The 16,234-nt window shown below is 41.5% G+C and overlaps 2 protein-coding genes across 5 annotated transcripts in view; one reads left to right on the top strand and one right to left on the bottom strand.

The window, feature by feature from the left end:
• The window catches only part of LOC145412783 (alpha-crystallin B chain-like), a 101,856-nt gene extending 93,474 nt beyond the window's left edge, over positions 1-8,382 (bottom strand). For 3 of the 4 annotated variants that reach the window (XR_013899644.1, XR_013899643.1, XM_080282562.1), the window contains exons 1-4: positions 6,657-6,953; positions 4,728-4,980; positions 3,446-3,574; positions 1,546-1,676 (exon numbers count right to left, since the gene is read on the bottom strand). Coding sequence is in view for 2 of the 4 variants with exons in the window: in XM_080282562.1 (XP_080138688.1) it covers positions 1,546-1,676; positions 3,446-3,574; positions 4,728-4,847 (380 nt within the window). In the remaining 2 variants the exon portion in view is untranslated. Of the gene's footprint in view, positions 1-1,545; positions 1,677-3,445; positions 3,575-4,727; positions 4,981-6,656; positions 6,954-8,370 lie in introns of those variants that run through there. The other variant, XM_080282563.1, reaches the window with a different exon arrangement.
• A 296-nt stretch (positions 8,383-8,678) lies between these two features.
• Positions 8,679-16,234, top strand: part of LOC145412847 (protein O-mannosyl-transferase F38B6.6-like) — a 50,017-nt gene continuing 42,461 nt past the window's right edge. Inside the window, exon 1 of the mRNA XM_080282646.1 lies at positions 8,679-8,715. The gene's annotated coding sequence lies outside the window, so the exon portion shown is untranslated. The remainder of the gene's footprint in view (positions 8,716-16,234) is intronic.

Below are 16,234 nucleotides of genomic sequence, written 5' to 3'. Positions count from 1 at the left end.
AGAAAATGGTTGGCTTGGTTATCTTCGGTAAACAGAGCTAAGACACGCATAACTACCGTACCGGTAGTTTACTTTTCAGGTGAAAAGAACGAAAAGGAATTTAAAGATTCGGTGTTGTTTTGCCTGACTGGAGGAATTCGGTTTTCATCACTCATCATCTACGCTGTACAAAAAGTTTCGACCACCTGTGGTATCTGTTTTTGGTGTACTCTGTATAGACTCGAAATGTTGAGTTCCTTCCTCCGTCCTACCTTGTCTACCTCCCGAGCGTATAATGAACTTTTAAAAACGTATACTTCAAGCATTTACCAGAATAATATTTGTAAATTAATTTAATAATTTTGGTATTAGGACTTTTTTTTTATTCGAATCATCTTCAGACGACTTTATTCTGTTGTTGGGAAGAATGTTCATTAATCACTCTATAACGCAGTCCTCCTCAGTTAAATAAAATCTCCCTGTCATCATAGTGAAGGTATCAATAACGCATGGAATGTTGTGTTGTGTATTTGTACGGTATGTCAAGATCACATGATTAAAATATTTTCTTTGTGACCAGCGAGGAACGTAGGAACCGCTTCAAGAATGCATAGAGTATACTTGATATGAATTAGACTAATGGACTGTTGTTTGATTTTCAATGGGAGTGGCAGTAAGGATAAATTATACGGTAATATGTTTTAATTGAGAGAGAGAGAGAGAGAGAGAATGTGTACGCTCTATTTACAGCACATGTATGTGTATGTATGGTGTGATGTACTGTGCTGTGGTGTGGTGTGGCGTAATGTGACGTTCTGTGTTATGGTGTAGTGCAGGGGCGTAGCTAGAATATTAAAAGTGGGGTGGCCACGGGGTGGCCAAGCCCTCTTAGGGGATGGCCCAAGGAGAACAGTTCAGGGAGGATCTTGAGGTATTCCTCCAAAAAACTGAGGTGACCACAGACTAGGCATATTTCAAGTGTGGCTACGGCCACCCTGGTCATCTGTCTGGCTACGCCACTGGGCACAGTGTGGTGTGATATGCTGTCTCTGTTGTGGTGTGCTGTTTTGGTGCGACAATGTAATGATATGTAGACTTGTGTAATGTGATATGGTGACCTATACGGTGTGGTGTGTTGTAAACTATGGTATGATATGGTGTATTGTGGTGTGACTTGGAGTGATGTAGTATATAGCATAATAATATGGTGTGATGTGGTGTGGTACTATGTAAACTCTGATCGCACTTGACAGATCTGCGTCCCGTTTTGGCCAATTACCTGCTGTTTAATACCCGAGTAAGATAATGCTACATCTACACATACCGGTAATTTCCTTAAAACTTCCTCATAGCTAGCGACATCTTTAACTACCCACTTCCTATAACAGCTCAGCATTCTGTATGGGAAGGAAATAGTTTTCATCAGCAGAGGGTAAACCAGCTACAATGTGATGCGTTCAGTAGTGTGATGTGGTGTGTTCTGAACTTCTGATAAAGTGTGGTGTGATGTAGTATGGTGCGTGGTGTGGTGTGAAGTACTGTTGTGTGATGAGGGAAGAGTTTTACCTAAGGAAGTGCCTAGTGATGGATCCGTGCTCATCCTGCCTGGCTTCGTGTTTGCCCTCCACTTCCACTGCGCCCTCCACCACACGCACCTTCAGCTCGTCAGGCTTGAACTGTTGCACGTCCAGCGCCATCTGTACATACCACGTATACCATCACATTGGGTAGGCTATATTCACACCAGGTATAGGATCTTGTTAGGTATATTCACACCAGGTATAGGATCAATTTAGGTATATTCACACCAGATGTAGGGTCATATAGGTATAGTCACACCAGGTATGGGGTCATGTTAGGTATGTTCACACCAGGTACAGGGTCATGTTAGTATGTTCACACCAGGTGTAGGGTCATGTTAGGTATATTCACACCAGGTATAGGGCCATGTTAGGTATATTCGCACCAAGTATATCCATACCAGATGAATTGTACGTTTATACCAGGTATAGGCTAGTAGGCCTATAGGGTTACACTGGTTAATATCACCAAGTATAAGGCACTCCTGGTATATTCACACCAGGGAATGCCACACCAGTCAGCAAGGGTGGATATCCGGCACATTTCATTTGGACGCACTGACATAGCATTTGACAGAGGAAAAAAAATTCAGCTGGGCGCCACGTTAAACTTCATTCGGGCGCTGAGTTAAAGCAGAGTACTGGCGCTGAATTGAACTAGATTATCATAAAGCCTTACCTATAATCTACCAGAACGGGTCATAATAATTTTGAATAATTGTTTACCAACACAAACTGCAAAGAAACGATTTTTAGCAATTTATTGTACATGCCAAGTACAGTAGAATGCATAAAATGTAAAAAAAAAAAAAAGTCAAATAAAAATATAGAGTACATTCACATTGTATAGGCAGTTTGTTTACATATCCATTCTGGGTTGAAGTGTGCAGGTTAGGTTAGGTTAGGTCAGGTCATGTCATACAATAGCGACAAAAAGAAGGGTAAAATGTTGCGGAAGTAACGATATGTTGGCACCCAAATGAAGAAGTGGTATAGTGCCACCCAAATGAAGTGGTATAGTAGCGCCCAAAAGAAATAATAGCAAATTGGATTTTGCACCTACGTAAAATGTGGTCGTGGATATCATCACAAACTTCCACCAGGTCATATTGATTTTCTAGGTGATCATGGTTCACCAGGTCACAATAAATACACTTTACATCAGCCAACAGGTCACATGCCATAATCAGTCAGCATCAGATTTGAATTTATCTATCTATCTATGGCCAGACGCCATGATCCCGTAAGGGGTGGTCATTGTCTTTGAGATAATTGCTTTACGGGAGGGGCACTAACCCTCCGCCAACCCACTTGTTGATACTTAGGGAACACGTACGGGTGGTTATATGGTTAACACTCAGCGTTGGAATTGTTTTCCTGGCTACAGAAAACCATCTGGCTTTTAATGCAAAGCTAGCTGAAAGGGAAAGAAGAGTAATATAATATTTAAAAACAGTAAAGTATTAGAATTATGCTAATAGGTACAACAGAAGTGAGGGACGAACAAGGCAGGTCAGAGAGAGGGAGGGAGGGAGAGCTATGTTGAGAAAGAAAGGGAGAGAGCTGGGTGGAGAAAGACGGAGAAAGCAAGCCCTGTTATGCGCAGGTGGTTTGAGTCATTAGATTATTTAACCTGTAAACTGCAACATGACGCGAGTCGGGTGAAAAAACATATCAACATATGACACACATCGGCGGGAAACTTGTGTCCTCCATTGTTTGACACGATGTGCATCATGGTGCGTTGTACAGGATGGTATTTAATGACTCGCCTGGAGTCCGTGCATGAAAAGGCTAGATGGAGAAAGACGGAGAGAGAACTAGGTGAAGAGAGACAGTGAGAGAGCTTGGTAGACAGTCATGGTAAGATATGAGTTAGGACTTACTACGAATTTGTCGTGCTGAGGGACTAAGGTCGACACCCCTGAGCGCTCCTTCGGCGGACGGCGGCAGCGGCTGTACAGGGAAGATGTCGGGGCGAAGGCGTCCTCCTCAGGTAACACAGACCCGAAATGCTGCACACACCATGCACACGGTCAACACATCACTGTTACATCATCCTGTTGCACACTCATTTGCAGTATAAGTTCCTGCACCATTCTGTTACTTATTTCCAGTAATGAATACCTACAATTTTAACATTACGTTGAGCAGGTATTTGTCAGGGTGGAAGAAGTTGAGATACCCAATGTCCTACAGTCTGATAACTATCATCATCTTTCAGTTGTTCGTGTCCTTCACTAGTATTTTAGCGCGTGTACACAAATAGCCGAAATGTCCAATTAAAGACTGCTGCCAGATTTCTGTCTGAAGTGAAGCCTGGTCATCACGTGTAAAAATAAACTGTCAGAACACATCACGAACAATAATAATAATAATAATGATGATAATAATAATAAACTAATATTAATCTAATTTTATTCACGATATTGTTGTTTTTGGATACGGTACCTGGCGCATATTCATATACGAGTCTCTTTTGCTTGGGGTGTATGTAAGACATCTTGTTTATACTTGTGTAATAGTTCAGTAAAGCTACCAGGTATTTCACAACCAAAATGAAATGAAAAATAACGGGACAATAAAAAAAAAATCGACAAAAATTCAATTTTAATGAAACTTATGCATTGTAAAAACTGTAAAATCCAGTACGAATGCTTCCAGGGACCGTACTCTCGTCAGCTTAGAAGTCGTTCTAGCACCTTTTTTTTCTTTGTGTTCCTTTGTATCCTATTTATATTCCCCCCAGCAGTCCGATTTTTAAACAAATTATTCATTCAACTACCAGATGATTTTATTTAACTTACGGAACGTGCAATGAAGGGGTTAATGGAGGTGTTATTTTAACTTGACAGCTCTCAAACTGTCTCCAAAAATGAATGAAATTGTCTGATAGTGGCAAGGAAAAAGGGAAGAATATATACGGAATGAGAGGGTTAGGCTTAGTATCAATGTACATTGGTTCAGTATATAACTATAGTTCTTACACTTTGAAGTGACCCATATTTCCGTCCTTTTGTAGCCTATGTCACGTACAGCTCACTGGCTATACGTTCATTCAGTAGCAGTACTTCATGACTGGGATCATATTCTAGTATTAATCTGTTATATTAGAACTTCACGCACAAGATGGAAAAGTCAGGTTAAAGGCAGTATGCTATAATTTACCTGATCAAAAATCTTGGAGGGTCTGTCGAAGGCGTGAGACCGCCTCTCTGGGAAGGGGTCGCGGTCCCACACATCTCGGAAGAAGGGGTCCTGGTACAGCATAGGGATATTTCGTGCCATCAAGCAGGGCGTGGAATGTAAATGGCTTGCTCACTGGGTCCGCGTCAGTGATCGCGGGCCGCCCAACATACACAACTTGAGTTGATAATCCGGCTCTGAACTGGCACTAGGTTCTTATTGTTGTTCTTGCACACTGGATGGAGAAAAATTATGGTTCATTTCATTACAGTGGCATAATATTTTGTGTTGTTACTACTGGCGGACAATTTCATTCAGTACAGTTCGTGGGAATATGTATATTAAAAACCTCCTTTCAGTACGGTGTCGTTTTCGATTTTTTCCTACTATCGTTGGGTGATTTCATTCATGATTATTCCATCACACAGGGTAGGGAAGGTGGGTTACCTGCTCAATGTAAGGATGTATTTAGGCATTGTTGTAGTTTTGCATTGGAAAATGAAAAATGTTTTACTCGTATTCCCATTATATCAGTCGTTTAACCTCATCAATAAAGTGACTTCTTTTGGCATTTTTTTACTTGATGCAGCCATGCGATTTATTCCATTTCGGAGAATCCTTCCAAAGAGAAGTCATGGAGGCTATATCCAAGCTTTCCAACCCAACAAGTCTATCCTAAGTTGAATAGAATTGTGTGGAGGTACCAGGAATTGGACATGAAATGCCTAATTGGATTGAAGGGGTTAAATAGGTTCATAGGCTTGGAGTTCCTGGTCGAACTCGATAGAGAAGAGAGCTTGCAACTCGAAGAAAATTGTGGGATAAATACCTAACCTAGCTCAACTTAGGACATCAGCGCCCTTCTCTATGATATTGATAAAAAGAAGAAAGGCATATGAAAAAACTAGGGAAGTCAGCAAGTGCTGTCTTTTTTGAAGTTCAAATGCTGGTTTACGGAAAACTGTACTTGCTTTGAGAACGGGGGCATTTTCATTTTGTTGTTAGGCGACTGGGAGTGGACGATTTCATTCAGTACGTCCCATGGCACTATTTTAACATTTGTTGTTTTATTAATTTTTTTTTTATTCTTGTTCCCCTTCTAAATTTATTGCTGCTGTTATCTAGTACAAAAAGATACTTCCATGAATAATACACACCATGCAGTATACGCTTTCAAGTATTAACCCCTTCACTGAATAACATGGCACGGGGGTGGCAAGCACAAAATAATGAAAGACGTCATCGTACTGAACTGGTTAATGAAGATTGTTTCTAACCTCTTCACTACGAGATGCCCTTAATTAACTGAATGAATCCACTTAGCTGTTGAAAGAACTGAAAAAATAATTTTTGTAAGCTGACTTTAGAGGGTTAATGCTGGCGGTACAGTGCAAGGACTCTTCGGCTCGTATGAAGGCACTCGGCTGAATAAAATCTTCAGCCTTTAGCTACAATAGACTGTTAGAGAAAATTAAGTAAAGAATTAGAGTAAGTACCCCAGGCAGTATGGATTGGATGAACACGACTTTCAAGGTTTCGAGATAGTAAAAACGACGGTGACTTTGGGCATGTGGCCAGACAAGCGCCCTTTGACTGTGATTCATCCACGCTGCTTATGTCTGTTGTTGCCCTGCGAGGACGATTATGTCAGACGGGGAAAAAAAATAATTATCTAAAAAAAGGGGGGGCAGGAGGAGGAGGACGAGGTGTCTATGTATATCGTCGTCGAGGAAGAATGAAGTGTGTGGAGGAAATGTGAGACGACTATGCCAAAGGGAATAATAATAATAATAATAATAATAATAATAATAATGGTAATAATAATAAAAGTTCTAGAAAAAGCGAGACAATTATGTAAAACGAAGGAACTATAAAAAATAGTTTATAAAAACAAAAGGGGAAGTGATATACCTGTCTAGTCTATATGTTTAGTCGTCAGGAGACTAGGAAGTGAAATGAGGAAACGATTAGGACTGGAGAACATAGCCACGTCTTCACCGGCAAAGCTACGTCTGTCGATTCTTTGCCCATCAGCATTACAGAGCCGGTGCCTAACAAGAATGACAGTTGTAGGGGTCGCTAGAGGGACGTGACTAGTGGTGTGTGTGAGAGCCCCACGATGGATCTGTCGGTGAGATTTGCTAAGACAACGACGACCCTCACACATGGCCTCCCCATCCCACCCTCACTCCACCACACTACACACAACCCCACCATACCCAACCTTCATACTTTGGCGCTGATGCCCACAGCGGCACGGGAAAAATTGTGTTCCAGACAGATTATATCGGTTTTAATTATCAGTCTTTAACCTTACTTTTTGATTGTAGAGAGTGACGTTTGTCGTCAGTGAAATTATTTAGAATTTTTGTTGTTTTTACAACAGTTTCGGCCCGACCCTGGATCCTCTTCATAGGCCTACTTGGAGGTCCGAGTAAAGCCAAAAGTGTTGTATCTCTCCAATATATGTAATTCAGTGTGTGGCTATAATTCTTCCATAAGTCTAAAATGAACTTTTGCGCTTTCGTTACGAGTAATATCATCATACAGCGATGATCAAATTTACGTAACTTCTGTCAGCACTGACAGTACTTATCATGTCAAATTAAGGAACTACATGCCGAGGTTTTTCTGAATTTCTGTGTGTGTATTATAATTTTAAACATAATGCAAAAGTATGAAAATAATATCCTTCTGTAATGAGAGATGCAGTACCCAAAGTTGAATTACTAGCTTAAAAGGGTGCTAAAGAGGGATGCCTTCATGTGTTGGCTCCGCTGACCGGTTTTGCCCGGTCGTACAAACTTCCCTCAACTCTTTTCCTATCCTCTGAAAGAGGGATGGTGGACTAGAGGCGAAGGGTACCTTCAGCCCGCACTCCACCGGTTTCACGTCTAGGTAGGTCTGAGGCCACAACTACTAATAGAGATTAACAGTGGAAATAACTGTCCGTGTCCCTTCACCGCCTGCGTCCTTTGACTGTCCCTATCCCATCACTGTCATAGTCAGTTCACTGTCCACTTTCCCTCCCTGTCCCCATAATGTACTGTCATTGTGCAAGTCCATTTACTGTCCATGTCGTCTCAGCGTCAAAGTCTGTTCGCTGTCCATATCCTCTTACTTTCAAAGTCCTTTCACTGTCCAAGTCCTCTCACAGTCCACATACTCTAACCGTCCATGTCCCTACTCTGTCAAAGTCTGTTCACTGTCCACATCTCATCACTTCTCATATCTTCTCATTGTTCATATCTCCACTGCCATTCCCCATTTTTGTGCTTGTCTGTATTGTCAGGGTCTGTTAGCTGTCGAAGTTCATTTATTGTCCCCCCATTTGTCCACGTCCGTTCCCAGTCTTTTCACTGTCTATTTCTCCTCTTTGTCCATGTCTCTTTACTGTCCAAGTCAAGTCATTGTCCATCTCTCCCCACTGTCCAACCCCAAAATGTCTGTCTTTTCACTGTCCATCTCTCCCCACTGTCCAGCCCCAAAATGTCTCTGTCTTTTCACTGTCCATCTCCCCCCACTGTCCAACCCCAAAATGTCTCTGTCTTTTCACTGTCCATCTCCTCAGCGTCTATGTCCCGTCACTGCCGTGTCCCCTCAGTGTCCCCTCAACGCCTCTTACCGCCGCTCTGGGTGGGGTCTGCTTAGAAACTGCCTTCCGCCTTTCTATATAGCCCGTTTCAAGGGAGGTGGAAGGTGGAGGTGGTGGGTGGTGTGGTGGTGGAATGGAGGGATGGTGGTGTGGTGGGTGGGGTTGTGGTGAAATGGAGGGGGTGATTCAGTGGGTGGTGGTGCTGCAGTGGAGGTTAGTAGAAGAGGGAGGGTGTGATGGGTGGTAGAGGGTGGATGGTAGAAATGGTTGTGTGGGGGATGATGGTGGAGTGTAGGGTGATGGTAAAGGAGATGTAACGGTGTTGATGGTTGATATACCTTGGAGTTTAGAGGGCGGCCAACTCCCCTCCTTCCGGTTAGGCTTGCTAGTATACATCTTCATACCGATGACCCATCATTCTAGTTTACTTTTACCACCTCCAAACGACTGTATTCAACTTAGGAAAATCTCTCATACTGAGGAGGTTAGTGAAGGATGTGTCTAACCTATCCCATTCCAAAAATCTCTCTTAAAAATATAAAGTGATCGTCTTGAGATAGTAAGAATGCTGTCCTCGAGGTGAGCAGGCTAAATATGATGAGAAATTATTCTCCAGCATCTTTCATGTCGTTCATTCCGTTTGCTTTAATGTTCATTTTTTTATGCATACTTGTTGACACGGAATGTAAACTTGGTTACCACTCATTTCTTCTTTATGTGTTGCATATGTCAACATATGCGTTACTCGAAAACCAATCATTACACCGATGGTGCTCATTTTTTGGCGTACACCTTTCTATATTCTAGGCATGACATGAATGCATCTTTGTTGGCATGAATTGGTCTAATGGAAGGGGAGTGACCTATGCCTCAGATTTACTATCATAGGCTTGCTCGACTGGGCATAGTTGGGTTCTGAATGGCCTAGAACCGACCAAAACTTATCTTTAAAATATCAGGGTTTCCCGAGCATAACAAAATGGGGTGGAATTAAGGTGATATGGTCGTTATGGATGTGAAAAGCGTGGATGCATCTGAAGTGGCTTAAATTGTCTGCTGTATTGATTTTAAGTAGGTCAGAATGGAAAACACTGGAGCATTTCAACTGTTGTTCTGACGGAAGTTGTAATAGTTCTTTTTTTCCTTAATCCCTTTCAGCCATAAACGTTCCTCCTAAGGTGAATAAAATCGTGTGGAGGTAGCCGGAATAAAATAAGCAAAACGCCACTGTACCGAAAGGGTCGAAGTTGCTTACTCATTTTGTTGTGTCCTGATATTTGACTTTCACACTCTAAGGCAAGTTAACAAAGAGATCAGACCCAAACTAACTCCTGCGTAGACAAAGGGTAACTAAAAATAATTATGAAGCCCAAAAATCTGTGTCGTGTCGTTCTCAGCAGATGTTAACACTAACTGCACATACTAACGAGTTTTCCTAACATCGTTGCCAGCTTCCTTTACAAAAAATATTAGAATCTTGCCAAAATACCTTAAGATCTATTCATAGTTTCCCGCCAAAATCCCAGCATATGTCGTATCTAATCTTGCTACATAGGGGTGAAAATTAAATGATGATGATTCTGATATATGAACTATGAACTAGATTTTCGGTACTAAAACCCAGTGACGGGGATAGGTTGTATGGAAAAATACTTATGAGAAAATATGAGTCAGATACAAGGATGTTTTAGTGGACCAGATACAAGGATGTTTTAGTGGACCCCTGGATGTCTTGGGTGGTAGGGAGTGTGTGGATAATGCAGGATCAAATATTTACGGTAAAGCAGAGAGTGGGGAAGAGCATGTGAGAGACGTTGTAAGCTATTACCTGTATGCACTTGGAAAAAACGTGGAAAGGTAAACAGGGCAGGAATATGAAAGGTGTTATGTACCGTCTGTTTACCGATAGCGATTGATTGGTGCATTGATTATGATGGCTTGGTGTTGAGTGTTGTTATGTGGTGGTGTGGAGTGTTGGTGTTGGTGGTATGAGAATGGTGGGAGTGGGGTGGTGTTGGTAGTAGTGGTGATAAGAGCTGCACTGGAAACGGTGATGGTGATGGTGATGTTTGAGTGTTGGTAGTGCATAAAGGTGAAGGGAGTTTCACTGGTGGGGTTGGTGGTGTTGGTAGTGTCAGTGGTGTTGGTGGTGATGAGAGCCGCAGTGTGGGTGGTGGTGGTGGTGATGTGATGGAGATGAGTGGGGAGTGTATAGATGGTTCGCAAACAAGGGTGTTCTAGACAATATTTCCTTCAGGGGGAAAAGCAAAATCAAGATCGGTACGAGTAACATCTTCATCCTCATTCCAAAACATGAACCTCTTTCTTCAGTTGCTAAACAAAGAACCCATATAAAGTAGAAACTGATAAATATCAAAAATATCTATAATTTAACACATCAAAATATTACTTGCAGTATTGAATTTTATGTCTAATACAGTGTTCTTGGTATGCTTATAGGTTATCAGTTTATGCTTTTACATTTAATTCGTCTGTTTAACTGAAGATAATGACAAAGATTCTTGCCTCAGCGTGTAGAATAAAGCTGAACGTATTGTAAGTCACGACATTGGTTCTGTTCTTCCCGCTGTGTAGATGCTCTTATCAATAATACTGTGTTTGGCAGATGATACATGTGCATTTCTTCCTGTACGAGTTATTTTACATATTTATCATCCCATAATTCTCATGTATGTTATGTTATTTTTGTCTTTTTAATTGTAACATAATTCGCCTGTAACTTCCAGGAGGATACGAGCCTGTGTGGTACTGGATGTGGTGTAAGTGTGGATGTGGTTGACGGTGATGTGATGTGTGGGGGGTCTGGCTGTAAATTACCCCACCAGAGCAAATATAGGAAATGAAATAAGAACTCTCTCTCTCTCTCTCTCACACACACACACACACACACACACACACACACACACACAACCAGCACGACCTAGTGTGGGTGTATTTACGACATGTAGGCCGTCGGCTGCCAAATGAGACACTTTGAACTCACGAAATGATGTTTGTACGTGAAGGACAGCATTTTCACAAACTTTCAATAGCTCCCTGGAGTGTCCTTGAGTTAGGTGTATTAACCCTTTATTTCTACAGCCAACATACATGCTGTGCTGGTGGTTCAGTGTCAGGATCTCTGCTGTGACACTTAGGGGTCTGACCGACTGACTGACTGACTTAGTTAAGGAAGCTGACGATTGCCAGAAAAGAGTACACCAGGTGCCAGTAGCGAGAGATGAGGCGACAACGATGCAGAAAATGGGAATGTGATTTACTTTTATACCTTGGGAACCGACCCATATCTTATGCTCAAACAAACACCAGGAGAGTTTATCACTGGGAAACCTGACGTCTGAGGATTAACCTTTCCATACCAGAGGTCTCTCAAGCTGAACAAAATCGTCTGACGATAATAAAAGAAATAAACGATAAAAAAATTTTCTTACAGGATTGCGATTTTGCCATAAGAACCGAGACTCCCGTGGACTTGAACATCATGATAATCGGTGGTACAGACAATTATGTCTTTACAATGTCTCAGTGTTTCAGAACCCAAAGAAATCTCAGTCAACTAAACAGCGACGATTAATTAGGTTGGAATCTCGCTCCATGTTGTTCTGGGATACTAGAAATGTAAGGAAATAAATGGTAGCAGCTGTGTGCTCTTTTCAGATTAAGCTTGGTTTCATAAGATGGCTGTAAATGAACTGTTGCCCTTGACGACGACACTGTTGGCTGACTGTGAGGGCAAGAAGTGTTCATATTTGGCACTCCTCCCTGTCACACCTTGTCGCTCAAATCTGGAGCTACTGTTACAAGCAAGTACTGTACTAGTACTGTCTCTGTGACGCTGAATACTTGAGTACTGGTTTTCCCATCATCCGATTAAAGTAGCCCTGTACCACTCCAAATATTATACGTAAATGGCACTCAGTATTTAAAGAATGACAGGAATCATATCTATATTTCATGAGTAGTTCGTAATATGTTCCATTATTTTGTCCTTTTGAATTAAATATATATATATATATATATATATATATATATATATATATATATATATATATATATATATATATATATATATATATATATTTATTTATTTGTCGTCATGAAACCGTCCGTGGCAGAGAATCACCCGAGGAATGGTAAAGGAAGTCCGGAATTTGTATCAGGAAATGTAACAGCGAGGATTGTCAGAAGTCATTGGCTCAGTATATACTACAGCCCGCCAACGACATCTGGAGCTCACACTGTAGACGAGAAAAGATATCACAGTCCATTGGCAAAAGCTAGAAATTGAAACATTTGGTGTGCCAGAGACTGTTACTTTGGAGGTATTAATTAAATGAGGGTAACATATAGGATGGAGGTTATGTGCCGGGGGAGGTAGCAGTCGGGTCGTTAGAGAGGTGGTTTGTGATTTGAAAAGACGCGAATTCGAACCCAGGCTAGGGAAGGAGCGTGTTTAATTATTTGAGTGTCATTAGAGCAGGCTTTTTATTTTCCAAAAGACCCAACGAAATAATCATAAAAACATCCCCTTTAATACCAGTACACCAGTCCTGCATGAGATAGTCTTCACATGTATTCAGAATTGACGGTTACACTCTCAAACAATGAGGACACCTAGGAATTCCTTTGGGTGCCGATCTAAATACCATTAGGAGAATTTACGTAACAAATGGAAATCCATGGCAAATAAAAGGTGAATTCTTTGACAGCTATAAGATTTTTTTTAAGCCTATCAGCATCATTTTACTTTACCTTTGAATATATTAAGAAATGCATCTGTTGCGGGAAAAATAAGATTAACCAATGATATAGGGAGACGTATAGACATTGTGTTGGTTTCCTGTATAGTATGTAATTTCATAAACAGTAAGTAGGCCTATGTGATGCAGATTCGTTAAATGATGATAATAATAATAATAATAATTTATTATTATTATTATTATTATTATTTTCTCTTGTATAGGCCAAAATTCTGCTACTCAGGATCAAGAGTTTTAAATAATGTCCCATAAGTAGTTTCCAAAACCTTGTTTTGTTCTGGATTGTGATTTACGGAAGCAAAAGTAAAATCTCATCTCTTGGATTTCTAGTTTCGTAAGCATTAGCGAACAAACCGGAGCATAATGAAGAAATGGCAGAAATATCAGCTGACTCAAGTATCGTCAAACATTATTAATATTTTTGTCGATTGTTCACTCTGCCTTTCTGTGTACATTCTAAATGTCACTGCAGTCAACCTTCCTATATATGTACACTTTGATTCCGTTATGTACATTCTGCACCTACAATGTACCCTGTTCCCTCATTATGAACTCTGTGGCACCCCATAAATGTACACTCTACTCTCATTACATACACTGCTTGTTTATGTAGGCTACACTTTGCTTCCAATATGTACACATTGCTCCCACTATGTACATTTTGCCCCCATTATGTACACTCATCCCCCTCATATATGCGCATTCAGCTCCCTTTATGTACCTTCAGCCCCCATTATGTACCCCGTGCCTCATGAAATATTTATACTCGATGTCCCAACATATGTAAACTTTGCCTTCCTTGGCGTACACTGCCTCCCTGTATATGTACAATTTGCTCGCATTACAGTCTATACCTCTGTCCCCATGTTGTACCCTGTGCCACTCTAAATATGTACATCGTGCCTGCCTACCGTAACCCTAGAGAGTGGGTGAGGAGGAGGCCTGGGTGATGGTGGGCCAGAGATAGACGTGTTTATTAAGGTGCGCCCACAGTCATTGAGGTCACGGGGAAGTGGCACAGACGAGGTATATTGGTGTATGTTGGTGGTATAGGAATTTGGTGTGGTGGAGGTGTGGTGTAGGTGGTGTGCGGTGATATGAAATTATTGATGTGTGGTGGAGGTATGGTGTGATGGGGTGTGATGGTGTGTAGCGAAGTGCTGGTGTTGTGGTGAGGGTGTGCTACATGTGAAAATAGTACTATAGTGTGGTGGTGTGACTATAAGGACGTAGTCTTGTGGTGCAAGTCTGGTGTGGGGTGGTTACAGTGTGGTGTGATGTGATGTGGTGGTGTAGGTATGGTATCTTGGTATGGATATGGTGTGGTGGTGTAGATGTGGTATTTATGAAGAAGCTGCAGCTAGTGTGGTGTCATTTGTATGGCTCAGGTACTGTGTCATGATAATTATGGTAAAAATAGTCTCATGGTGGTTACGGAATCAGGAGAGTTATGTGCAAGTAGGTACAGGATGATGAATGTGTGTGTGTGTGTGTGTGTGTGTGTGTGTGTGTGTGTGTGTGTGTGTGTGTGTGTGTCTAATCTGACCCTGAGCATACACTATATAGACAGTCCGTTCCCGTTGACGTGTCAGTTCTCCTTCGCACCAACTATTGATACCCCCCCCCACACACACACGTACGTCACCGCTTAGTCACTAACACCTTACCGTCCATAGTGGAAACATATTGGCATCATTTCTCTCAAGACTGGTATGCTGATATTTGTAGGGGTGTCTCTATGCCGTATCGATGGGTAGTGTGGAAGACCTTAGTCTGTTCCTTGCACAACCTTGGGATCTATCTTTGAATCAAAAGTCAACTCGCATGGACGTGTTGCCAATGTTTTGGTGCAAGTGTAGTTTTACAGTAATAGTGATGCAAGAACGGTGTTATGCAGTATGGTGTAGGGACTGGATGATAGTTGTGATGTAAATGTTGTGTCATAGTAGTTGGAGGACATCTGTAATCTGGCGTATGGATTTTCTTTAATGAATTTCCTTGTTCTACATCTGGTTATCTTCTGCAAAAACTGTAAGTGCTGTACATGCAAGTTGGAGTACATATATTCAATGATGGATATGATGTAGGTATAGAATGATAGCTATGGTGCAGATATGGTGCCATAAGCTTTACCCGTAAGGTGTCAAGAGTTCTAGTGTAGGCATAGTTTTCTGATTAGATCTAGGTATGGTGTTAGATATAATCCACATTCAGTAAGATGCTAATTATTGTGCATATATGGTAAGAATGTGGAGCAAAAACGTTGTGGTATGGTGTCAAATGGTGACAAGTTGGATATGGTGGGGGTGATGGTGATGATGATGGTGATGGTGATGGTGATGGTGATGGTGCAGACATGAATACTATAATGATTTCAGAACAAACACAATGTTGAAGTGTCTCAGAGTGATGGGATCCGACGTGATAGACCTAGTGCAACAGAATCCAACTCCTTTGGTTGACGGCACAACACGTCAAGGCCCCAAGCGAATTATCTCTATATATGTACACGCGAGCCAAATTAGCAAGACGCATTCGGGATTTTATGGATGTGTATAAATAGGCCCTGACACACCTTTGCCAGCTGCGAGGTTTGAAGGTTCCCCATATTCTTAAAATACCTGGTTGCCGCTGCCACGCCTGGGACTGTATCCATAAACTTTCTTAAATTAATGTAAAATCTTTTTTTATGCTTATATTTTCACTTATACGGTAACAAAATACTTTTCATTCAAAGCAGAGTGTATGGTAACGTGAAAAATACGAGGATACGGAATTATTCATGATAGATGAACGTTACAGTGTCTTCTTTATGAACAAAATAAACGAAAATGCTTTATAAATATGATTCTTAGTGCCAGACGTCCTCATATAGTGTTGTTGGCAGCTCCCATCCCGCCCTACCCTCAACACCGCCTCCCCACCTCACACCCACCCACTCTTGGCGCCTTCCATCGAGGTAACGCCCTCTTCTTTGTGGGGCTGCTCCTGTATTTGCCCTTCATCCCCAGTCGTACAATTGGGGACCTGGATGGAACCTCGATTGTTGCAAGTCGTGTCCAAAGGAAGGTCAAGGTTGGGGCCCTCGCAAAGTCGTTAGGCATTAATCTTAA

The sequence above is a fragment of the Coenobita brevimanus genome, chromosome 94 (genome assembly GCF_032717465.1).
Source record: "Coenobita brevimanus isolate Jiangsu-jjx chromosome 94, ASM3271746v2, whole genome shotgun sequence".
Classification (NCBI taxonomy): Eukaryota; Metazoa; Arthropoda; class Malacostraca; order Decapoda; family Coenobitidae; genus Coenobita; species Coenobita brevimanus.
Note: the sequence above shows the minus strand (reverse complement) of the source record. Positions and strands in the feature narration are given on the sequence as shown.